Source organism: Sander lucioperca, chromosome 3 (genome assembly GCF_008315115.2).
Source record: "Sander lucioperca isolate FBNREF2018 chromosome 3, SLUC_FBN_1.2, whole genome shotgun sequence".
Taxonomy (NCBI): Eukaryota; Metazoa; Chordata; class Actinopteri; order Perciformes; family Percidae; genus Sander; species Sander lucioperca.
The window spans coordinates 42,722,040-42,748,314 of NC_050175.1; the positions used below are offsets into that span (position 1 = coordinate 42,722,040).

At 40.2% G+C, this 26,275-nt stretch overlaps 1 protein-coding gene across 1 annotated transcript in view; it reads right to left on the reverse strand.

Moving 5' to 3' along the window:
• Positions 1 to 9,844: 9,844 nt before the first annotated feature.
• LOC116067386 (plakophilin-3-like) overlaps positions 9,845 to 26,275 on the reverse strand; it is a 41,722-nt gene continuing 25,291 nt past the window's right edge. Inside the window, exons 9-13 of the mRNA XM_031323811.2 lie at positions 23,822 to 24,001; positions 21,998 to 22,151; positions 19,976 to 20,171; positions 19,490 to 19,577; positions 9,845 to 12,107 (exon numbers count right to left, since the gene is read on the reverse strand). Coding sequence (XP_031179671.2) covers positions 12,066 to 12,107; positions 19,490 to 19,577; positions 19,976 to 20,171; positions 21,998 to 22,151; positions 23,822 to 24,001 — 660 coding nt within the window. The 3' untranslated portion in view covers positions 9,845 to 12,065. The remainder of the gene's footprint in view (positions 12,108 to 19,489; positions 19,578 to 19,975; positions 20,172 to 21,997; positions 22,152 to 23,821; positions 24,002 to 26,275) is intronic.

A 26,275-nucleotide genomic window follows, 5' to 3' on the forward strand; every position in this document is an offset into this window, starting at 1 on the left:
ATTCTGATGCTAAAACAATTGCTAAAATATTGGCACGAAGGCTTGAAAGATACCTGCCTTCTCTTCCTGATCCAGACCAAAATGGATTTGTTAGGGGACGTCAAGCTTTCCACTGTGTCCGTAGGGTTCTCAATATTATTTATGCGAAGACAGAACATCCTGATACCGCAGCACTCTCGTCGGACGCAGAGAAAGCGTTTGATCGAGTTGAGCATCGATATCTCCACAAAGTACTTGCACGTTTTGGCTTTGGTAATTATTTTTCTAATTGGATTAAAGTTTTGTATAATAACTTGGTCGCATCAGTATTAACTAACGATATTATATCCAAACCTTTCGAACTTTCGAGAGGCACACGCCAAGGTTGTCCCCTTCTGTTTGTGATGGCAATTGAGCCCTTGGCTATTGCCATTAGGAGTAATCAGAATATTACCGGCATTAAAATAAATGAGATTGACAACAAAATAGGCTTATTCGCGGATGATATTGTGATTTACACTTAGAACAGTCACTACATCACTTGTTTAATACCATTACTTCTTTTAGTAAGCTTTCCGGTTACAAAATGAATGAATACAAATCTGCTATTCTTTTCCTTAAGCACTCTGAAAGAGTAAATCCCCCAGTTCAAACACCATTCAAAATAGTTAGAGATAGCTTCATTTATCTTGGTATTAGAATTACCCCTAAAATTGACAATTTAGTAGAGGCAAATTATAATCCAGTAATAGAGTCAGTTTCTGAATCTATTAATAGATTGTCCATGTTACCAATTTCCATGATAGGGCATATCAATATACTTAAAATGAATGTTCTTCTGAAATTTCTTCACCTCTTTCATTCCATTCCTCTTAGTCCTCCTATTCACTTTTTTTCAAAGATGAAAAGCATGTTCCGTAATTTCATTTGGAACAACAGACAGGCTAGATTTCGCTTATCTTTGCTTTATGTCCCCTATGATAGAGGAGGTGGGAAACTCCCAAACCTCCAATGGTATTGGGCTGCCCAATTTACTACTGCCTCTTGTTGGTTCTCACAAGAAACGCCACGTTCCTGGATGAGTTTGGAAAGAAACATGACATCCCCTTTACCACTCAATTCATATTTATATTCAGCTAAATTAAAAGGATTAAAGACATTAACACATAATCCCTTTGTTAAAAACTTGATTATGGTATGGTGTGAGGTTCATAAACATACTGGTGAGATACCTGTGTTATCTCAATTTACACCAATCTGGGGTAACAGCGCTTTTACACCTGGCAAACAAGATATGGGCTTCAAAATTTGGGCAAACAAAGGCCTAAGTAAAATTGCAGATTTATTTAACAATAACATTCTCATGTCGTTTGAAGATTTGAGGCAAAAGTATGACATCCAACCAAAACATTTTTTTAAATACCTGCAGATAAGAAGCTATATATTTAAGATACAGAAATCTTTATCTCTACCTACTCTTAGCTGTATAGAAGAAATACTCAATAATCAACACCCTAAGAGGGGATTGACGTCAAGTTTTTATGCCATAATCATGGATGGATCAAAGGTTTCCACAGAGAGTAAGAGATTGGCATGGTGTGAGGATTTAAACTCTGCAATCTCAACTTTGGAATGGCAGAAGATTTGCTTAAAATCTCAAACACAAACAATAAATACCCATTTTAAATTACTTCAGTATAAGTGGATAATGAGAACATATGTAATACCAATTCAGCTAAATAAATTTAGCCTCAATAATCCCGACACGTGCTACAAATGTGGTAGAAAGGGCACATTATATCACTGCCTATGGGACTGCCCACAAATCCAGGCTTTTTGGAGAGAAGTGATGGATATGATTTTACATGTCACAGATATAAAGCTATTATTAGACGCCAAACTGTGTATCTTTGGCATTTTTCCCACAAATCATAATCTCAGCAAGGAAAATAAATCTATGATTACTTTCTGCATCTTACAAGCTAAATATACCATAGCCAAATCTTGGAAATCCACTATCAAACCAAGTGTTAATGTCTGGCTTGCAGGACTGTCAGACTGTCTTGCACTGGAAAAACTCACTTTTACGTTAAAGGGTAAATATCTCGTCTTTGAGAATATGTGGAGATCTTTTATGGTGTTCTTAGAGGGGAGGATAGCATTGGAGGCATGCTCTCCGTGTATGTCAACCATCAACAAATGAATATTGCTATGTATTTAGTATATGTCTGTTTGTCTTTGCTTAGTTTTATTTGAAGTGCTTTTCTCTTCGGGATAACTTCAGGATAAGTTAACATTTGGACCACCGGTGATTCTTAAGGATGACTTATGTTGACTTACTGTGCCAAATATCGCATGTTACAGCCCTGTCATGTTTATGTTTATTTTATTGAAGATGAGCCTTACTGTGACAGTTCTGATTTGCACCTGTATTATTTGTTGTAGTGTGATTATTTTCTGAAAATTAATAAACACACTTGTTGAAATAATCACCACTCAGGACTACATCTGTGTATCTGATTATTTGAAAGAGGTCATGATTGGTTTTGAGAATGAAACTTTGTTGTTGTTCATTATGTTCGAGTTGACTTTGTGTTGATATGTCAGCAGAAAGCAGATTGGGTAACAAAAGCAGCACGAAATTATACGGAGGATTTTTACTTTGGGGGAATGAGCAAGGCTAAAATTTGGACTTTTGCAGTGACATGCACATAGCATGTCTCCACTTTGCAAGCTCCTTTCCTCTTGAAATGTTAACTACCGTTTTTTTCAACCCTTTCAACCTATTTGTTTTTGTGTCTAAGTGACTGATGAGAACAACAATCTTTGACATTGGTTCAGTATTAGGCGAGATCGCAACAATGTAGGGCAATTGTGCAGCTTGTATTTACATTCACAAAAGTGCTTGGTTTGCCATTGACATGCTCAGATTAATATTCTAAGTGTCTGACAACATTATGGAAGGGATATATTTAAGGAGGTCGACGTTTCTGTTGAAGAGTAAGATCCCTTTTTAAGCGAATTGTTAATCATTCGCTAAAGCCACAAGACTCCATGTAACTAAACAGTAATTTTAGCATCGTAAAATACACTAAATCACCCACGACCCAGTGGTGTAGTCTACGTGATACGCAGGTATACGCAGTATACTCACTATGAAAACTCCAGGATTTCCATATACCCACTTAAAAATGCGCAATGACATACAACAACATACTTTGAATTGTCATGTGTTTTTTTTTTTCTTTGCATAGGCTAAATAAAGGTATTTCAGCTGTGAATTGGTGCATAAAAGTGTATCAAAATGCTGGAAATGAAGTCTTTGACGCTCAAAATTTCCCTGGGGGAGGACACCCAGACCCCACCCCCCCAAAGTCCCATTCTGGCCCATACATATACAGTACAGTATTCCCACTACAATAAATTAGACTACACCACTGCCACAACCCAAATCACATCATCCCAATAGTGAGTATGAGCTTATGCCATCAAGCAGAAGGTACAGATTACCAAAGTGCAAGCTGAACAGGTATAAATTCTCATGTGTGCCGCTTTTAATCAAACTAATGAATAATAAAAGATAAGATGTGTGGGTGCATTGGGGGGGGGGGGACTTGAATGTGCTGAGGTTAAGCATAGGTAATGTTTCTGGTACTTACCATTATGGTTGTAGGATGTGCAATATTTGATAGGGTACTGGTGCAATATTTTTAATTGTGCAGTTGTGCATGTGGGCATATAGGTTATTGACCACAACATGAGTTAATGGGAAATGTGCAATCTTGGCAGAATTAAGTGCAATATGACGAGGAGGATGTGTTGTGGGTTCTCTTTGTTATGATTGAAACTGAATTTGAACCCAAATGCAGACAACTACGCAGAGTCGGAGGAGGTTTAACAGGTTTATTTCAATGTTAAATTGTCCAGGTTTTCAAAAAGGGAAAGAACAAGTCCAGGTCTACAAGGGGGTTAACAGATCCAGGGGTTCTGAGCAGGAGTGGTACCGTACAGTCCTAGTGTCCGTGGTGAGTCCAATGTGAGGTCCAGTTGTGGCAAGCAGGATGGTGGTGGCAGGAGTGAAGCGGAGACAGGAGTCAGGCTCCAATATTCTGTGGCACAGGAGAAATATAATCAGGACAGGCCAAAAACACAAAGAGCAAAACCAAGCAGGTTGCATCAGCAGCGCGACTAACACAGTCATCTTGACTATGATCTGACGATGAGTGGCAAGTTTGACCGGGTATTTAAAGCTGAGGTGATTATGGTGAATGAGCTGCAGCTGGAACCCTGACTCCCGCACACCAGACTTCACTCCTGCAATTAAGGACAGACAGAGGGGAGGGGGAGAGCAGAGAGAGAGAGCTACCTAGCAGCAGTAGGAGCAGCAGCAGCAGGCCTAATACTCTTCTCTTCTTCTGTGAGTGTGAGGGAAGGTAGGGGGGTCTTGTATGAGGTTTATCAGATGTTCATTGAACACATTGGATGAGATAATGTATGATAATGTTTTATGCATGTTTACTGTATGTTTATTGTGTGTTTATGTGCGATGTGTAACAGTAAAGTACGACCAACAACCAAATCGATACAAAGTATTTTATCTGAAGAAACAGTGTGTAAAAAAGGTTTATCTCGTTTAAAGGGAATTGTTGATCCTTTTGCTACATTTGCCATCCAGCTCCAGTATCTCAATGTTCTCTGTGTTATAAAGATGTTGATGAAACTACTTTGCATGTAGTTTCAAAGATAGAAAAACATTTGTACAATGTTTGAGAAACCGGGGAATTGCTTTAACCCGAGATGTCTACCTGAGATCTTCAACAGGGGGGGGACCCTAACCCTATGCTACCAACACTAAATTGAAGCTCTTAGGTGTACAGGGGAAATTCGGATAATTAGAATATCGTGCAAAAGTTAATTTATTAGTAATTCAACTTAAAAGGTGAAACTAATATATTATATAGACTAATTACATGCTAAGCGAGATATTTCAAGCCTTTATTTGTTATAATTTTGATGATTATGGATTAAAGCTTATGAAAACCCCAAATTGAAAATCTCAGAAAATTAGAATATTGTGAAAAGGTTCAATATTGTAGGCTCAAAGTGTTACACTGTAATCAGCTAATTAATCCAAAACACCGGCAAAAGGTTCCTGAGCCTTTAAATGGTCTCTAAGTCTAGTTCAGTAGAATTCACAATCATGGGTAAGACTGCTGACCTGACAGTTGTGCAGAAAACCAATCATTGACACCCTCCACAAGGCGGGAAAGCCTCAAAAGGTAATAGCAAAAGAATTTGGATGTTCTCGAAGTGCTGTATCAAAGCACATTAATAGAAAGTTAAGTGGAAGGGAAAAGTGTGGAAGAAAAAGGTGCACAACAGCAGGGATGACCGCAGCCTGGAGAAGATTGTCAGGAAAAGGCCATTCAAAAGGGTGGGGGAGCTTCACAAGGAGTGGACTGAGGCTGGAGTTACTGCATCAAGAGCCACCACACACAGACGGATCCTGGACATGGGCTTGTCAAGCCGCTCCTGAACAACAAACAACGTCAGAAGCATACCTGGGCTAAAGAAAAAAAAGAACTGGTCTGTTGCTCAGTGGTCCAAAGTCCTCTTTTCTGATAAGAGCAAATTTTGCATCTCATTTGGAAACCAAGGTCCCAGAGTCTGGAGGAAGAATGGAGAGGCACACAATCCAAGATGCTTGAAGTCCAGTGTGAAGTATCCACAGTCTGTGTTGATTTGGGGAGCCATGTCATCTGCTGGTGTTGGTCCACTGTGCTTTATTAAGTCCAGAGTCAATGCAGCCATCTACCAGGACATTATAGAGCACTTCATGCTTCCTTCAAGCTTTATGGAGATGCTGACTGCATTTTCCAGCAGGACTTGGCACCTGCCCACACTGCCAAAAGTACCAAAACCTGGTTCAATGACCATGGGATTACTGTGCTTGATTGGCCAGCAAACTTGCCTGACCTGAACCCCATAGAAAATCTATGGGGCATTGCCAAGAGAAAGATGAGACATGAGACCGAACAATGCAGAAGAGCTGAAGGCCGCTACTGAAGCATCCTGGTCTTCCATAACACCTCAGCAGTGCCACAGGCTGATGGCATCCATGCCACGCCGCATTGAGGCAGTAATTCATGCAAAAGGCGCCCAAACCAAGTAATGAGTACATATGCATGATTATATTTTTCAGAGGGCCGACATTTCTGTATTTAAAATCCTTTTTTTAATGATTTCGTGTAATATTCTAATTTTCTGAGATTTTGAATTTGGGGTTTTCATAAGCTGTAAGCCATAATCATCAAAATTATAACAAATAAAGGCTTGAAATATCTCGCTTTGCATGTAATGAGTCTATAATAATATATTAGTTTCACCTTTTAAGTTGAATTACTGAAATAACTGAACTTTTGCACGATATTCTAATTTTCAGTTTCACCTGTATATGCTGTGATATTTTCTGCCACAGGAGGGCAGAGAAGATCCATCTGAGCAGCATCTATCCATCATGTAAACCAAAGTCATTGTTTTTGGGGCAAATGAAGAAAGACTCTGTGCTTACCTTAATGATCTGTCTTGAAGAGCACAGGTCAAACTTGAAATCTTGGTGTTATCCTAATTCTGACCTGATTTTCAGTAGTCACATTAAATCAATACCAAAATCAGCCCTTCCACCTTAAAATATCGTAAGATCAGGGACGTCTTGTCAAAACATTTTATTGCCGCTGATTTGGACAATTTGCGTCATGATGTAAGAGATGTTGCTCATGTATCCAACATGCCTGGTCACTTTGCACTTTATTGTGGGTAGTTGTAGCTTTTTTGTCATTCTGCCGCTGTCTTTTTTAAATGTTATTGATGTTGTGCTTTGTACACTGGGAAATGTCAAAGTTGGTCACCAGTGACTATTGTTGGTCTTCTAGCCCACTGGTATTCAGGTCACCCCCCATCTCCTTCTGTGTTCATGTATTGTATACCTTGCTGTAAAAACCAATTGCCCTCCGGGTACAAATTAAAGTTGAAAGTTGAGAAACTTGTATGTGTTTTCATCTCTAGCAGGCTGGACTACTCTAATGCGCTGTTCACAGGTCTGTCCAAGAAACCAATCAGACAGCTTCAGCTGATCCACAATGCAGCTGTCAGATCGTTACATTGGCTACCACTTGCTCACAAAATCAACTTCAAACTTCCCAGAATTCAAATTGCCAGAACGTAGAAGTAGCTCTTAGACTTGAAACAATGCTGATTAATTTCAAATCTAAGCTGACAAATAAATGTAGTGGAGTAAAAACATAGACTTTAAAGGTGCAATATGTAATATATTTACTGTATTTCATCAAAAAATGACCCCAATGTGTCATCAGATATTAAGGAAACACCACTAAGTTGAAATACTATGTTTTCTGACAACAATGCTAATGCCAGTATTTTCTCCTTTTGAAATTTCCGTTCCGTGACGGAATATCTGTTTGTGTTTTGACTTGTGTGTTGGTATCATCTGCCCGTTTAAGACAGCCGGGCCGGGTTGCCAGATATACCTGTAAAAAATGCGAACCCAGCACGATAGATTCATTCTACCCGCCTTAAAAAAACAACTCTTTCTAAACAGTTGCATAACCAGAGACAAGGTAAAACACAAGTACATTTTGGAGATGCATTTAAAAGATGGAGACAGCTTAGAGCCTAAAAGGACAGGTAAGCGTTGAGCTTCATTCATTTATATCACGGCTAACGTAGGGATAGTCATTTTCATTCATTTCAACATTCATGTGCTTGCATTAAATTATATAGAGAACTCCAGTTAGTTACTCGCAAAAAAATGCAGACATAGCCGGTGAAGTGATCCTGATTGGTGCTAATGCCGACATGCTAATACACGCTAACGTAGGATCCATGACATATGCCAGAAACCGCAAGTTTGACTTCTTCATTATGGAAACATACAATTTAACTTTGGCAAAACACCCCGTAGCCTGTTGGATTGGGACACAGTGTTCTCTACAGGTCGTTTTGCAATGTATGTAACGTTATGTTATGTTATTGTGGCTAACGTTACCATCGCAGAGCTTCAAGGTTATGATATATTGTGACAGTAAGATGGCTCACACTTTTTTACAAAATTGCATGCAACCTTTATGTGTAATCTACTACATAGACCCTTTTATACAGCTTGTCTATACACGTAGACAAGCTGTATAACAGGGTCTGGAAAAAGTAGTACCGAAATTGATCCCCTGCTTCTGTTCAGCGGACAGACAGCCGACAGACAGTGACTGTGCCCTGGGTACAGACGACCGCGAGGTCACAGCCTTTTTAGAGCTTGTTGCAGTGACGTTAAGACAAGAAAGGTTGGCTGTCAGTCGGGCAGAGAGAGAGGGGTGAGAGGGTCCAAGTTTAAGACGAAAACACGGATAACAGCCAAAAAAAAGTGAGGTCTATTTTAATGTCCACAGTGTGGTTAGCGTCCAAGCATGGTTAGCATTGCTAAGCCTCTGTCCTGATTGACAGGTCCTAAAGCATCCCCTGCTTTATTGTCTATTTCAAAATAAATGGGACCATCATTTACTACATGAACATCATGCTGTATTGAAGAAGACGTGAAACTTGCGATTGAGACCATAAACTCATTATGAAACTGTTTACTGAGGTAATAAATAGGGTGACCGGGACAGTCCCGATTTTGAGTTGTCCCGACAAAAGCCTGTCGGGACGCTAAAATGTCCTGCTTTACACTAACCACTATGAAATTTTCCCGGTTGTCAGCGATTACATAGCCGACTTGGTCTTATTATAGCACAATCATTAACTAAACCCATGTAGAAAGACTAATTCTTTGTGTGCGTGTTGTTGGTTAGAATACACTTACGGTAAGGGTACACAAATTATCATGAATTCATGCATGAATTAATTGATGTACAGTATGTATTATGCATTTTGTAATTAATGATTTATGTATTACTGCATTCCTTAATATCCCATGAATCATCAGGAATTGTGTTCATAGTCTGCCATTTGTGACCTCATACATGAACAACACAACTAAAGCATTAGGTATGTGGGCACATCATTATGAATTATGATTTATTAAGCATGATCATGATTATTTATTTTTCTGCAAAAAAAATGTGGTCATCATTGCGCAAATTCTGATTTGAACACAACTTACCTAATGCTTTAGTTGATGTGTTGTTCATGCGTGAGGTCATGAATGAGAGGCTATGAACTCATGTCAATTCCTGATGATTCATAAGATATAAAGGAATGAAGTAATGCACAAATCAAGAATTAATTCATGCATTAATTCATAATTCATGTACCCTTACCGTAAAGTGTTACCATAACTTTAGTTCAAGCCTGTGGCAGCAGTTCCAAATAATTCGTTTAGTGCCATGCAATGAAAAATACCTTTTCACAAAGTTCAGTGGGTGCATTTTCCAAAAGAATACTTTAATTCTGAAAAATAAAGTTGGTCCCACACGAAACTCACTCAATGTCTTTTAATATTATTTCTTAGATATGTAGGCTACTAACCAAGAAAAATCATGAATATTAATTGAGATACCCCATTATGTTGTGAGCAGTAGGCCTACGTGTGCTGTTGGCAAAATTGTGTCTAATTTGTCTGTCTATGTCTGACCTGGGCTGGCACACTATTATTTTTACAGTATATGGGTACAATGATTTGCCTTGAAGTGGGTTAGAAGTATAAAGTAGCATAAAATGGAAACACTCACAGTAAGTACAGTTTGAGACACTTGTAAGTTGAACGTCATGTTACATGTTGAATGTAAAAAATGTCCCAGTCAGCTGCCATATGAACAAAGTTACAGAAAATCAACTCAAAATCAGCCAAATATTAATAATGTTAATATTTATTATGATCATTAATAAACATGATCAAAAATGGAGTACAAGGAAGAACAGGGAACACATTTAAAACAACTACATACTCCATAACGATGCAGTTCTACCTGATCTAACTTATTGTTCACATCTGCTCTGTGCAGCTTAACATGCTCAATGTCCTGGAATCTGAGGGGAAGAGAATGGATGTACAAATTCAGCTGCACAAAAATGCAGATCATTTCACTTTATAGAACTCTTATATTCACTGCTTCCCTGTTTCAGGGGGTGGGTGGTCTTTTTGTTGAAGCCCCTCTCTCCAGTTGTTCCCACTGCAGAACCAGGCCTTTTTATTCACCAGTCAGTCTGAGCCACTCCCTTCCTCCATCTGCTGCTGGTCTGCTGCAGTTTCCTCCATGTGATAAACTCCAGGTCCGAAGGTTACAACGCTCTCCCCCACACGGCCTTCCAGAGAAATCCCCTCCTTGGTTCCTGCTGGCCTCTCAGCAGACACTATTGTGAGGCTCAGGCTTCTCCTTCTACTGTAAAGTAAATTTGGTTTGACTAGATAGATTATATAGGGCAGAGTAGGAGTATCCAATTTCTTTCTTAAATAACACACTATTTTCTCCAATCTTTGATCCTATTCCACAGCACATACAGTATATTTTTTTAAAGGGGATGATTTACATCATTATGAGCACAACATACTGTATTGCAAACAGTTGTTTGGCCAATAATTTGATATTTGGTGAAGAGTAGGCCTAGTTGATGCTCCTTTCTTAGACTGCCATGGTGGCCTCTCGTGCTGTCTTCTCATTTATTCTTTTATGAAATGATAATTAAATGCATTCATTTCTAAGAGCATTTTCATTCTCAGGACAGATACAAGTAAAAGAAATCAAACAAATGCAAAATCTCAAATGAACAAGATATGAATGGCTGATATCTAAACTTAAATGACATCTGGAGCTGCTGCCCCCCCCCGCCAAAACGAAAATGGCTACGCCCCAACTCTGATGGTTAACATCTGAGAGAAAAACACGTCTGACATTTGTTTGTTAAAAAGACTACAAACAGCCACGCTAGCTACTCTGTGAAGCTGTTGGTGTGCATTAGCATTGGTGCTTTGAGCTAAATGCTAACATTAGCACGCAAACATGCTGCTATTTAGCAGAAAAGGTTTACCATGCTCATCATCTTAGCGTGTTAGTATGCTAAGATTAGCTAATTAGCGCTAAACACAAAGCGCAGCTGAGGCTGATGGGAATGTCATTAGTTTTGCAGGTATTTGTTCATAAACTAAAGTATTAGACTAATTCATATTTTACCCTGATCATCACCAAAGCCCGGGCCTGGGATAATGATTCAGGCCGGGAATCTGGCAATCCATCCAACAGTTGTCGAGACTCTCCAGTCTGGACTAAGGTGACCAGATTTCTGAAATGAAAATGGCGGGGGCCTTTCCTAGTACAGCGGTCAATATACAGTATCACTGAAATATCCAATGTTATTATCTATAAAATAAATTCTGGTTTCATGTATTTTGACCATGTTAACTGTTTTAAAAAACAAGCACAGAGCGATTAAGATGTCAACCGGTAGGCTCTGCTGTCTTTCTTGCCACATAAGATATCATTTCACTTTTCGGCCGGTTTATAACACACAGTATTTTAAAATGGGGACGTTTCCAAGGAAACATCTCCAACCGGGGACATGCCACCAAAACCGGGGACTGTCCTTGGAAAACGGGGAAGTCTGGTCACCCTAGTCTGGACCTAAGGGTGGACTGATTGACCGATTGCTATCTCTTTAAGCCTCTCTCTCTCTCTCTCTCTCTCTCTCTCTCTCTCTCTCTCTCTCTCTCTCTCTAATGTGGGCATCATATATCAGCTATAAACAACATTAGTTTAAAGTAACTTGGAATCAGTGTCAAAACAACATATCAGTATATCAGTCAAAGAGCATAACGGTATATTCGGGGGTGAAGTCCTCTGTGTTGAAACCGTTAAATTCCCGTCATCACAGGCTATCTAGTGCAAGCTAAGCCAAGTTAAACACACAGCCAGCCACCTGAAAGAGGACACGCTTTGAGTCCATTGGTTCCAGTCCATTTTTCTCTTTCTGTCACAGTAAGATAATCTGCTCAGTGAATCGTCCCACGTCTTTTTTCCTCCCAGCAACCTTGATCCTGAGGTCGAAAGCTCAGGGTGAATCACATAATGTGCTGCGGCCTAGATGGCAGCATCTGTGAAGTCTCGCCTGGCAAATCCTTTCTGAAAAACATTAGACACAATACAAATACTGATAAACATTGTGAAAAGCAGTCTTCCCGAAAATGATGTAGCCTAATGATTGGGCTAGATATTTACACTCAGCTTGTGCTGCCATCAACCATTGGCTGTGCGCTCAGTCTGCACTAAGATAGTTCAGAATCAGAATCAGCTTTATTTGCCAGGTATGAGGACACATACGATGAATTTTGTTAGTTACCTACCTACCTTTAGTTACCTGCATATTTGAGTCTTTATTCACCTACGGATTGTTCAAAACTCTGCTGCCACATAGTTTCATTATATTGGCTTCTAGTTTGTTTTAGAATCCATTTTAAAGTTATTTTAATCACCTATAAGGCATTAAATAGCCAAACCCCTGGGTACATTGCTTAACTTTTAGACCAACAGATCCTCATATCTAAACGAGAGAATAGGTCGATTTCCAATGACTCCCAATTATGACTGTTCTATTCACTGCTGCAGAGTGGCCATTATAAACATGTGACCATGGCCAGACTTTATTCCACAGCGCTGTGGAGACTTAGACATAGTCATCTGATCCATTGTTAATGTAAAAATATTGATAACTGCAACTTTAAAGAGGCTAAAAATCCTTTTTGCACTGCCATTCAGTGGTGACTAAATGCCTAGTCTATATCGACGACTGGGATTGTTCAGGTGCCCGCCGGAATTTCTGCCAGATGTCTCTCTCATTCGGCCGGATGTCCGTTACCTTCCTCTTTCTTTGTGTTGGCGTTCTAAACTCCGGTGGATTAATGAGGACTATGGTTAACTGCTCCTCAGATCTCTGCAGGGTAAATCCAGACAGCTAGCTAGACTATCTGTCCAATCTGAGTTTTCTGTCGCACCACTAAAACAACTTTTTTAACGTATACCACGTTCCTTCCCGAGGCTATTTTGCAGAGGCACCCTCATTGTGTCCGGGGGTTAACGCCGCCCAAGATGATTGTGATTGGTTTAAAGAAATGCCAATAAACCAGAGCATGTTTTTCTCCCATCCCAGAATGCTGTTTGGACTAGCCAGACCAATGCGAGACTACTAAATGCCTAGTGCAACAGCCCACACCTGCCCCACTCGACCATTATGTCCTTCCTCTCGGGGTAGCGCAGGAAATTCTATGGTCTTTCTTTTATATGAGGAAATATTTTGTTCACACTAATATTGTCTGGTGTGTGTCTCTGGGGAAAAGCTCATGCATGGGTAAAAAAAGCAGCGAATTTCATGGCAGTCTGTCTCGTAGTTTTCCAGATATTTTGCTTTGGACCAGTTTGTTTGTACTGTGACTTGTGAAGACAGCACAGCATGTTTGCAGCAAGTTTTGTATGAACTGCATGAGATTGGGTTGAGGACAGACACACAACAGGATATCTATCAAATGTAATAACTTCACCATGGCCACCAGGCAGTCAGATAAACACATGGCTTTTGTTTGTCGGCGAGGGCTGTGTGTCTGTGTGTGTGTGTGTGTGTTATACAGGAGGAACATAAGTGTTCAGGGACTGCCAAGTCCACATATCCAAACTCTACTTTTATTCATTCCAGAAGGCACAAAAGAGACAAATCCCAAATATCTCAGCCAAATTCTCTGCATCTCTGCTGAGAGCGCCGCGGTCGCTCAGAAACTAAAACTCAAATAAAAACCTGGGCCAGGCACCAGCAGTGATAGACACAAGTAGAGTATTCAGGAGACAAAGCAGGGAGCCTCACAAGAATGCAGTGAGAAAGAGTGCTGTCACTGTGTTATACAAAACTAAAGGCATTTTTAAAAGGATTGTTAAATGTATGTAAATGTAGTTTTAATCGAGTAAAATGTTGGGTTATTTCCACTTGCAATTACAAACCCCTGACAGTAGGCATTAGAGGTTGTGCTATCTAATATAATCAGTGTGGCATTCCACAGCAGATTGGTGAAACATCCTTCTATAAAAGGAACTGCTTGTCTTGTTCGTGCCCAGGCTGCTGTAATCCTGTTAGCCACTCACTTTGGATCTTTATCAACTTCATAAACTGGGAGAAAACCCACTTGTTCTAAGTTGTATTTTAACATATTGTCAGATTTTTGAGTTCATTCCCAGTTTCAATAATTGCCTGGGGTTTTTGTTCTTCTTTAACTGAACAGCTGACAGAATGAACTCTGAGCTGTTCTTTTCCATCACAGTTGTGTGGAAAAGCAACAATAAGCTGCAAGCAGGTAGCAACTTTAAAGTTGCTTTAATCAATATTTTCATATTGAGACTGGAATGAGTTACGTTGGTGATGATAACCCAGTAAGCCGTTAAAGAGCCGGATATTTTTCTCAGGGGTGGGTGTAGACCAAAACAAAGCTAAATGAGAGAGAATATTGGACATACATTCCTCAGGTTACACAAACATATGAAGGGATTATCTATCTGCTGGATGTGTAAATAAGCCATTGTTTGCTAACACATACAGTGGCGCTCATAAGTTTATGAACCCATGCTAAAGTTGACTAAAAAGAGGAATAAAAAAATCATCTTTTGGAAATTGATCTTAATGCCTTAATTAAAAAATCAAACCTTTAAGGACACCAATTTTCTTTGTGAATGAATAATGTATGGTAAATAAATAAATGTTCTTCCTTAAAATACAGGCGACATAAGTAAGTACACCCCTATGTTAAATTCCCCTAGAGGCAGGCAGATTTTTATTTTTAAATTTCATGGATCCAGGATACTATGCATCCTGATAAAGTTCCCTTAGCCTTTTGAATTAAAATAGCCCCACATCATCACATACCCTTCACCATACCTAGAGATTGGCATGGGGTACTTTCCATAAAATCATCTCTCTATCATCTCTTTATCAGGATGCATACTATCCAGGATACTATGCATCCTGATGAAGTTCCTATGGTCTTTGGAATTAAAATAGCCCCACATCATCACATACCCTTCACCATACCTAGATATTGGCATGGTTTTATTTCAGTTACCCTAATAGCTGGTTTGATTTGCATTGAGAGATGATCTTATGGAAAGTACCCCATGCCAATCTCTAGGTATGGTGAAGGGTATGTGGGGCTATTATTCCAAAGGCCAAGGGAACTTTATCAGGATGCATAGTATCCTGGATCCATGAAATAACTGGCCTTCAAAAATAAAAATCTGCCTGCCTCTATGGGAATTTAACATAGGGGTGTACATACTTATGCCCACTGTAAATTAAGGAAGAACATTTATTTATTTACGATACATTCTGGGGAAATATTTTCATTTGCAGAGCCAAGTATCCTCAGATAAGGCATGACCATAGGCTAACAACAGGCTTTCAGAACAGAGCAAAGGAGTGAAGCAGAGAACCAATGGGAAGAGAGGAGCAGAGGTCAAGTAAGATAAAAAACAGATGTGTACAGATGGGAAAACCATCTGGTGGAGACAACAGTTTCGAGCACAATGTCAGCCAACACCCACACATTCTGCTCTCCACTTTGACTTCAGACTCATGTCTTCATTCACACACGCATGCAGCAGCCTAAAATACCTTATATTAACACTGCAATGTTGTTTTTGGCTCTGTGACTTAAATTTAGCCATAACACTTACAAAAGACCATTAGGTGCAGGAAGTATTACTGTCCCACTGCAAACAGAGCACAGTAAAGCTGTGGGGGTTGATAAGGGCTGTCAATTAACAATTCTACACAACAGCTATCAGCCAAGACAATTATGTATGCTCTACAATATTTGTGATGAAATCAATGTAATAGATTCTAGACACATTTCCAATCAGGTGTTCTTTCAAATAAACTGACATATTGGGAATTTAAATGGTTACTTCCTCACCTGAAAATATATTAAACTTAATAAAGTGACATATTCACATATTTTAGTCTGGCTCAAAATCTCTGTGTATTAAATGACTGACAGCCGCCTGTCTGACCCGGCCAGTCTCTGAAAATATAAATATAATTATTTTATATAATATATATATATAAAATATAATTAATTGAAACGGCATGATACGTTTTTTTTCGGAACTTTTAAATCTTTATTAATGAAGAAAATAATTACATTTGTGGGTTTCTTTTTGTTTGTTTGTGCAGCCTTAGTCACCATCTTGCAGATGATGTTTTGCAAGGATTTTCATTTCATAATACTCGCTTTTAAGTGAAAAACCTGAGTTTGGAGGGCCATATACGGTAGCCCTAAAGGCCCTGACACACCAACCAGACGGGCCGACCGTCGGCAGAAAAGCCAGTCAGACTGATCAGTCGGGTCCCCGAGATCCAAAAAATGGCTCAGAACACATTGAGGCGACGCCGACTTGAGCGTACGCTCTGCGCATGCGCGAAACGTAATACGTCTCCATAGCAGCAGGCGGCGTTGCTCTGTATTGTTTCCATTAACAGTCTGATCGTTTCCCAGAAAATGAAAACCGGCAGCTGATTGGACGAACGCGTCACGTGGTTCTTTTTTCTCCGGAAATTCACAGCCAGACTGTCATGGCAGCTTGTTCAGAATACGATCTCATATTGTACTAAAATAGTTCACCGAAATGTGTTTCTGAAAACATTTTAAGCGAGAAATAGGCCATGCAGTTGCTGAATCTGTCTTCATTTCAGATTGAAGGTCAGTTTAAAAGATTTTCGTCAGATTTTGAGCGGCTCATCCGCTCCCCATTTCCGGGTGAGCCCCGACTGCCCTGTCTCCGACTAAACATGTCGGGTCGGCCAAAATGAATGCCGACGGCTCCTCGGACGGACGACGGCACGGGACACACCAAACAGACTCGAGTCACCGACCTCGCCAGATGGTCCGACTATCGGGCTGGTGTGTCTTCTCTATAACACTACCCTAGCTCTCTATCCCAACAAGAATCAGGACACCCCTTCCATGCAAAACAGAATGATAGGGCAAGGGGTCTATTGGGATTGGCCCAAAGACTCTTTGTTGGCGCCTATAAACGTCCCGCACTCGGAAAAATAATAAGAAAAGAGGACATACAGGCAGAGGGCAAACACCGCCACACACTGAGAGAGATTACTTTTGTATTAGTCCATACATTGTTTTTTAGGATAATTCTCCATATCATACCTTTAAAGATGGTCTCGAATACCAGCACTTTCCTAAACGGGGCTAGGCTACTTCAAGTTTGACGTGAAACAAACTGGTGTTTCCTGTTGAACTAATCCGAAAACATGCCCACAAAGACAAAAGATACACACAAACTTTATCCCCTGACGTATCACCATAGTTGAAGTGTCTCAAATACTAAAAAATAGAGGCATTTCCTGGAAAAGGGTGTGAGTCAAACACCCCTACAACAAAGCACATTACTATGTGCTTTAATTTCTGACGTTATTTTTATCAACTGATACAACAAAAGAGCTCTTGATAAAATGTTCTGCCACATATCCCAGCCCAGGGCTCAGGCAAAGTGCCAAGGACCAGAAGGAAAACGGATACATGATAGTATGAGACTTGAGCCAAACATAGTGAATCCCAAACACCAACAACCACGCATAAACAGGAACACTAACCGGGGCATGATGGGTGAATGTCCTGAAAGCCTGTCTTTCAACACTGGGGGTCAACTATTTTAATGAAGACTTTAATGAAGGTTTCTGGGCTTCAACTGTAGTTTACCCGGACCCATTCAAAGAGGTGGCTGTCAGGTCACAGGATAGTGACAGTACTGTTGGGATCACTGAAGGCAATTAGCGATGTTCCAGCTGCCTCCGACTCTCAGCGTCGAAGCCAAAAACATTTTAGTTAATGTAATCATTTCATTTTTATTTTTATTTCGAACAAAAATAAAATATATATACATATATACATATATAACTATAAAATAAAATATAAAAATACAAAAGAGCGTAGCAACAAGAACAATATCTATACAGTGTTACAAATAATATTACAATACTATTACAATTAATATTTTCAAAAACTGTCCGAAAAGGAGCAGGATGAAGCCGAAGCTTGTGATGTTTCCCACCCCTCGTTCAGTTTTAACTCATTCCTTTATATATCATATCTTTTTACAGTAGGATAACCAATATACACAACAATACATCTCTAATTTTACACGTGCCAAACCCTTTTATTTTTTATTTTTTTTACGTTTTAAGTAAGTCAACAACCCATTTCCATAATCCACCACCCCATAACAATCCGTACACTGTCCCACCTTCACCATCATCTCTCTTCCTCGTCATATCCTTTTAATAAAGTGTTTTTATATAACTTCCATCCATCTGTCTTATGATGGATGTACTTCAGAATGTGGTCATGGCTCACCACGGTCAGATCACTGGTGCGAGGATTAGAAGCACTGAGAGAAATAACAGCCCTTGCTGCTGCTGCTGCCAAACAGAAACTCTTCTGCTGTTGCAGTTAAAACAAACAATGGTGCACCGAGTTAACTCTGGGGTGCTTCGTTCCTGTGGTTGCTCTGCGGTCAGCAAGAGATAAAACACTTCCATCACACAAACATTTACGGCAATGTGAGGTCACATGGATCTGTAGGTTAGGGTTGCCCTATCTTCAAATACAAAATGACCTCTCAATTTATAATGTCAAGTTAAAATGTGTCCATCTTCTGCTTGCAACCTTTGATTCTGTTGGTTGTCAGGAGCCATGATTTCAACTTTAGTTGATCCCTTTTCAAGGCTTGGTGTCCAAGTAGGACAAGACAATTATTACCAAACGTTCCAGCTCCAGAGAGCGTTAAGCATCTTTTAGTTTAATTAGTAGGCTATATTTTCTGGCCCTCAAACTCCGTCACATTAACCTTGTTTCCAGACGTAACTGGCAGGTTGTTTTTTGAAAAGAAAGCTCTGATAAATCAACTGTACACCTGACCAGTACCAAGCAGCAGAAACAATTTAGCAACTATCTAGCCGGTGAACATAGTGGAGCATTTAGCAGCTAACCAAGAGCCAGATATTTCCCTTGGGAGTTGGTGGAGACCAAAAGAGAACTAAAAGGTTTTATTGGTTTAATTGGTCGTATTGGTTTTTACTGCTGAATGTATGATAATTGGCTTTTTTTTCAACAATATTTTTATAAATATGGGCATGCGCTCTACCAGGTGAGCTACCCAGGCACCCAGATGATGACATGATGATTCTAAGGTAGCAGCAAAGTATGTCTGGAGATGAATGCTCTATGATGCAGTGATGCTGAACCCAAAAAAGTATAGATAATATAATATAAAATAATATAGTCTTATTTAGATAAGACTAGAGTTCAGATAGAAGTGTAACCTAAATAAATGAATGAAAACTAAAACAAGACCTCACCGTGGGCTCTGGGAAGCTGTGGAGAGCATCATAACTCTATGACTCATTATTCATTAATAGAAAACAAAATAGCTGCATCAGCAGCTTTGCACCTCACCAGTTTGTAGTCCTTGTGCAGTTTGTTGTACTGGAACATGTTGCAGAGGACAGTGGAGGCCGCCCTGGCGGCTTTTATACTCCCAGAGCTAAACCAACACACAGTGACAGACGGTTAGAGACAAGGAGGAAATACCACAGCAAAAGCAGAGGGGAGAAACCCAGTGATAAACACTCTAAAATGTCTTCTAAAATCTTAACAGAGGGTTATATGTTTGTGTGGCCAGATGGGAGCGCAGTAACAGTTCCAGAATATGTAAAGTCATTGACAGCAAACAGAGATAACAACTTCCAAACTGAAAGATTGTTGGACCTAAAAAATATTAACCAATTATAAAGAGCACAAAGAAAAGGTAAAACAGTTTTCATAGATTCAAAATGTATGGTAAGTTAATAACTTTTACTCATTCTGCTTTCTGAAGCAGCAGCTCTGTGTTCTCCCTGTACCGTATTGATATTTGATGATTCCAGTAAAAGTCAGTCCTACCTGTTATCATGGGATGTCTTGATTCCCAACAGTTTGGGCAAGCCGTTGAAATATGAGATGTCACGGGCTGCCAAGGAACTGCCGGTGACCAGGTGATTGAGGGCTCCACAGATGTTGACCACCACCTCGCTGGATGGTGTTTTCTGCAGGCCATCACTGGGCAGCTTGGACACCAGAATGTTCACCACGCTCTTAGCTGCAAGGACAAAGAGCAAGGGGGGTTGTGTTACAGGACTGTTTTTATATAAATCTTCTAAAAAGGGCTGGGTACCAAACTTTGACACTTTAAGGCCCCGAACAAATTGCCTCCATAGTATCAAGTATCGAAAACTTTGTATGTTTGTATTCCACAAGGGAAGTGGAAGCTAGTTAGCCTTGCTAACCTTAGCACTGATTCCCACTAGGCGGTACTTATCATTCATGTTATTTCAACACCTACAAACACACTTAGTGCTGTGTTGGTTCCACATTATACAAAGTAGGGGGTTCAGACCAGACTGAAAACTCACAGAAGTGTTTAGTACTGTGACCACAGCAGTACGGGACTCCATTTTCTAATCAGGACATAGAGTAACATACAGAGTCATGGAGGAAGATACAGAGTGCCAATGGGACTAAGCAATGTCAGTCTCCTAGTTGATTAACTGCCTCTGTAGCTGTTGGAACTAAAGTGTAATTATGAACTATTGTCAGTGCCCTTCTAGTCTGGATCAATGGAAGTACATTTCCAGGATAAAGCCTCTCTGTGTGTTGCCCTTCTCAAAATCCCTCCGCTACAGGAAACAACAATAACCTTCGAGCTAGCAAGCTACACGCTAAAAATTGTAAGCTGTGAAAAGAATTTGGATCGTGCAACAAGGCAGGCCTGCTTGGTTCTTTCGGGGAATGATTGTAAAGATTTTGGGACCGATTGGTGGGGATTGCTTTGGACAAAGTAGCCTACACACAGCGATACACTGGTAAGAGCAAATTAGGTTTAACCATGTATCCAGCTAATTTAAATAGCTCAGGTTACTGTATTATGTCAACAGTCATTTAAAGCAGCCATATTATGCTCATTTTCAGGTTCATAATTGTATTTTAAGGTTGTACCAGAATAGGTTTACATGGTTTAATTTTCAAAAAACACCATATTTGTGTTGTACTGCAGTGCTCTCTCACTGCTGCAGATCCTCTTTTCAGCTGGTCTCTGTTTTAGCTACAGAGTGAGACCTATTTTCTTCTTCTTCTTCTGTACTATCTTTGATTGCACTGCACATGCCCAGTAGCTCAGATGTAGATCATGTCAGCTAGCTAGCTCCATAGACAGTAAAAGAAAGGCTGTTTCTACAACTTCGGTCAGTTACAAGGCAGGATTAGCAGGGAGACTTCTAAATGAGGGCGCACATGGAAGTAGTTCTTTTGTAGATTATGGTGAACTTGTGTGTGTTGTAGCAGTGCTTTGCTATTGAGAACGAGGTAGCATGCTAGCGTTAGCATGCTAACGTTAGCCATAGCGTTAGCATGCTAACGCTACGAGCTAATGGTTGCGGTTAGCCTGCTCGTTTCGGCTTGTGACGTCACAAGCCGTGCCGATTTTGAACAGCTCACCCAGAGACTGAAGGCAGGACACATTCAGAAACCGTATCTCACTCTAAACAGCATGGATGGATTTTTTTCAAAGTTTGTATGTGTGTGGAGACACAAAATAACACCCCAAATCCCAGAAAAAGTGATTTTTTCATAATATGGGCACTTTAAGATTTTATGTGGCGTTTTCTTTTGCAGGGTGCAAATGTTCCACCAAAACAAGTTCCTGTACAAGACTATTTTGCAGAACCACTGTTTCTGCGTCCGAACTTAGACTTACCTAAGACGATTGTGATTGATTTAAAAAAAATGCAAACAACCCAGAGCGTTTCTTTCTCCTATCCCAGAATGTATCTGTGTTGCAGCCAGACCTAACTCCCCTGTGGAGATTTTTCTGGCAATGCGAGCCAAAGAGAACTGAAGCACCTTCAGCAATCCTAGTTTGCATCTTACCCATGTGGTCTTTGTTGGTGGAGTGTCTGGCCAGATTTCTCAGCAGGCCGGTCAGAGACCTCAGCTCCATGTCACTGTTGGTGTCTAACAGATCCAGCAGGATGGGCAGCATCCTCTCCTGCTCCACCACCACACCACTCAGTACCGATGACCACTGGCAGAGAGGGGCAAAGATCACATGAGCCTGTACTGACTTCTGTTCTGATTGTGTGCATTGTTGAGGCGGGTATGGCTGCAGCCTGGAGCGTCCCATGTCAAGCCGTCCCATCTCATGCCGTGTCGTCTCATGCCGAGGCGTGTCCAACGGTAAGTTCAGAGGGTCAAAAATACGAAATCAAATTATTTTCCAGATGGAGATACGGGTAAGTTCATGGGCGTCAGTTTGGTTTGAAATGTGAAGAGAGACGCAAATTTGGAAGTACATTTCCAGAAGTGCTGGGTACAATGACGCATTCATTTTTTTGTTTCTCTTTCGAGCAGGTCATGTTTGAAAGACGCTGTCCTGTAGCTAATGAATAAAAACGTGGTTTAATGTACGTAAACAATGATCAATGATTACCAAATGTCTCTCTCATATTGCTCCTCATAACCACTGAAAACTGTCAAAAAATCCAACCCAAAGTGAAATTATTATGGAAGTTATCTGAAATTAAGCGTTTCTGCTTCACATTTTCAGCAGGGCAGCGGAGCGGCTGTGGGTTGACTCCCCACGGTTCTCATGGGGTTTATAAGTCCTAACGTGAAAAAGCTTAACGTGGTTTAATGTACCTAAACAACGATCAATCATCACCACATTTCTGGTTAGATTTTTTGACAGTTTTCAGTGGTTATGAGGAGCAATATGAGAGAGACATTTGGTAATCATTGATCATTGTTTAGGTAGAAGCTTTTTCCTCGCCATAGGCGCCAATGAAGAAGAAAATGTTAATGTGAGAACTTAATCGTTGGATTTCGGTTTAGTTCTTTTGACAGGCTTAAGTGTTCATTATAAGATATGGCCATGAGAAATTTAGTGATGATTGATCGTTGTTTAGGTACATTAAACCAGTTAAGCTTTTTCACGTTAAGCAGAATGTCCCGACAGGCAGCGTTGTGAACAGAGATGCTTGCAGCCAGCGCAGCAGCAGAGTGTGTGTGTGTGTGTGTGTGTGTGTGTGTGTGTGTGTGTGTGTGTGCCTGTGTGTGCTTGCCCTGTGGGGATAGAGATTGCTCTGGATTTTTTGGCATCTGTCGCTCAAGAATTATATGTGTTATGGACTTTTTTTTTAACTGGTCTATCTAATCTGGTAGGTACGCGTCCCCACTGTCCCCACACCGAAATCGACGCCTATGGCACGTTTGTTGCAATCAATTGGAAAACGTTTAAACTGTTAAAGTAACAATTTTAACCATACATATAGTTTGCTGATTTCTGGATGTTATTGTTGTGTCCCTGATGTTAACGTACATTTGATGAAACCTGCATCAGCGTTGGTTGACATTTGTTAGCGAATATTATAACTCTATACCTAGAGCAATTTATGGTTGCAGACAAAGATGGTTTCTTTCTGTGATTTTCCTTAAGGTACACTCAGTGTCTTTAAAAAAAATAAAGTATTAAAGTAGTAAAGTACTTTATTCCAGACGCCAGCTTTTATTTTGAAAAGTAGAAGCTCGGGGACGGCACCAGGCGGGACAGCATGAGATGGGACGCTCCAGGCTGCAGCCATACAGTCTTGGCATTGTTGGCTATCTTGCTGAAGAATCCTTCTCCAAAGCAACCACACAAAAGAAATCAGACAGTTAATTTTGGAATGCATAGTTAATATTTCTGTGAAATCCTACCCTGGCCTCCCCTGCAGTGATATTTTGCAGGGCACCTATGGCAGCCTCGCGGCTGGTGGAGCTGCTGTCGCTGTTCTGCAGAACAAGCTTGTAGAGCGCCACCACATTAGGGTGCCACAGCCACTCAGGGCCCTTAGGTTGTCGGGACACCTCAGACAATATGGACAGATTCTGGTTACGCTGCCATGGAGATAAAAGAGAGAGAAAATGCCTATTTATTGTACATTTACTTACAATACGTTCTGTTGTAGCTACACAACTGTAAGTTTATTCTATTACATTTTACTCACATCGTTTTTTATCTTGTATCAGCTCTTATCAGGTGTCGCTAGTTGTAACTAATTAAGCTAACGTTAGCTCCATTAGTTGGTTAAAAAAAACTGTTTCCGGCTGACTTATTTCATGTTTTCAACTTACTCATTTTAAAATGAGAATCTTGCAAAAGGGGCCTTAAACACGCACATGATGCCTACATATATTATATTGCGCTAAAAGGCAGATGCTAAAGCTAACATGTTCCAGGCAAAAAGTCAGTATCCTTACCAGTTGCTGACTCATGTAGAAGACATGGGAAAAAAAGCAGTATTGTTCTTGTTTTGCAGTGTAAAGCTAGTTAGTCCTAGTATTATAAGCGTGATACGGCAAAAAAGACTTATTTCATTCAAACATAACCCTGTTTGGCTGCTTAGCTTACATCGTTTTTTTTTTAACCATACAGGTAATCTCATTTAAACACAGTCCCATTCTCAAGAGACACCTGGTCAAGACACAACAGCAACAAAACACAGAGTTACAGACAGACAAGACATTAATAAAGTACGTATTCTTCTTCTTTAAAATAGGACACAAGTCATGTGCAAAAGTGCCAAAATGTGTGATATCGTACCAAAATCTATGCACAACAATTCGTATGATAGCCTACGAAATTACAGCGACCACTGACCCCGTCACGTGCCGACTGGTCACATGACATTTAAGGTTAGCTGTCTTTCCAGTTAAATTTTGTCGAGAAAAGGTGACTGTGAGCCGGGTACAGAGAACCGCGAGGTTGCTGACGTTTCAGCGGCCATTGCAGTTAGGTTTAGCCTAACAAAGGTGACTGTCATGCGGTGAGACCAAGTTTAGGCACCAAAACAACTAGTTCAGATTATAAAAAAGATTGTGGTTTGGTTTAAAACACCCGTTTTCTGGGTAAAAGTCACGTCTTGTGTTTTTCCCTTAACTTCTTCCTGGACATGACTTCCCTGCTTGAAAGCCCTGTGTTTTAGGACCCATGCATCCACCCCGACCTTCTCCCTACGCAGTCAATGTGGTGCATAATAAATACGTGGAACACATAGAAATTACAGTGCATTACTTTTTCGTAGATATAGGGATGGTTCATGAGAATGGCCTGAAATTGTTGTTAAGGTTAACTATCAAAAAGAACAGGCAGACCCCCATGTACACTCCCTCCAGATGTCTTAAAAGTAATTTAGGGGAGGGGAATCAGGCTGCCTGGACAGCTTCAGCTCCTGCTGCAGCTTGTTACAGGTTCAGGGGGCAGAGTGGGAGGAAGCCTTTTACCAAATGTTGTACAAACTGGGGGGGATGGAGAAAAAAATTAAGCCCTGGGAATGTAGACTATGGCAACACTGTTTACATGACATGTCCTTTAAGTGGACAAATAATTGGGCAGCAGACCACTGATGGATTTGTAAATATAATTATACCAGTGCAAAGTTCTATGCATGGATAATGATGGCTAGTGGCCTAAAGAGTTTACAAGTGGTTATAAATAATTTTATATATATCTTTTTTTATTAATTAATCAACATGGAATTTGAAAGAAAGGCTTTAATCAATTTTACCGAAATATTTGTAGATAGTCACAGTGCCAAAAGGGGTACCTTGTGAGGACATGATGCAGGGTGAAACAGCTGCCACCTTCTTTTTTGTTAGAAAAGAACATGGCCTTGGTTTTGTTTGCATTAAACAAAATGCAAACAATATGCATTTAACAAAATGACCAAGGTCAGATTCATGCTTTATTGTTCACATTTTCAGAGCAACACAGTGCTTAATCCATTCGTTACACGTTTGCTCTTGTATTTCTGATCATGAAATCATCATGAAAAAGGCCTAAAAACTCTCCCAAAAATCACTCTCAAAACTCTTTAAATGCAGATGCACATTGCTTTAGTGGGCAAATACAAAGCTTGACAGGCTGGCAGTGCCAGTTACCATTGCTAAGCTGTTATTGGACAATCACTGTTCGGAGGAGGGGGTTAGCATACAGTCAGTTTGGCCATTGGTTTTCAAGATATTTGGTCATGGACCAAAGGCAAGTCAAGGAAAAAGATTCCGACCAGAACAACTGAGTATCCTTTAGAGACCCTGAATGTCGCACTATGGCCTGAAAGACATCTGCCTCTGGACTAAAGTGTTAGCCACATTAACAAAGGGACAGATCAC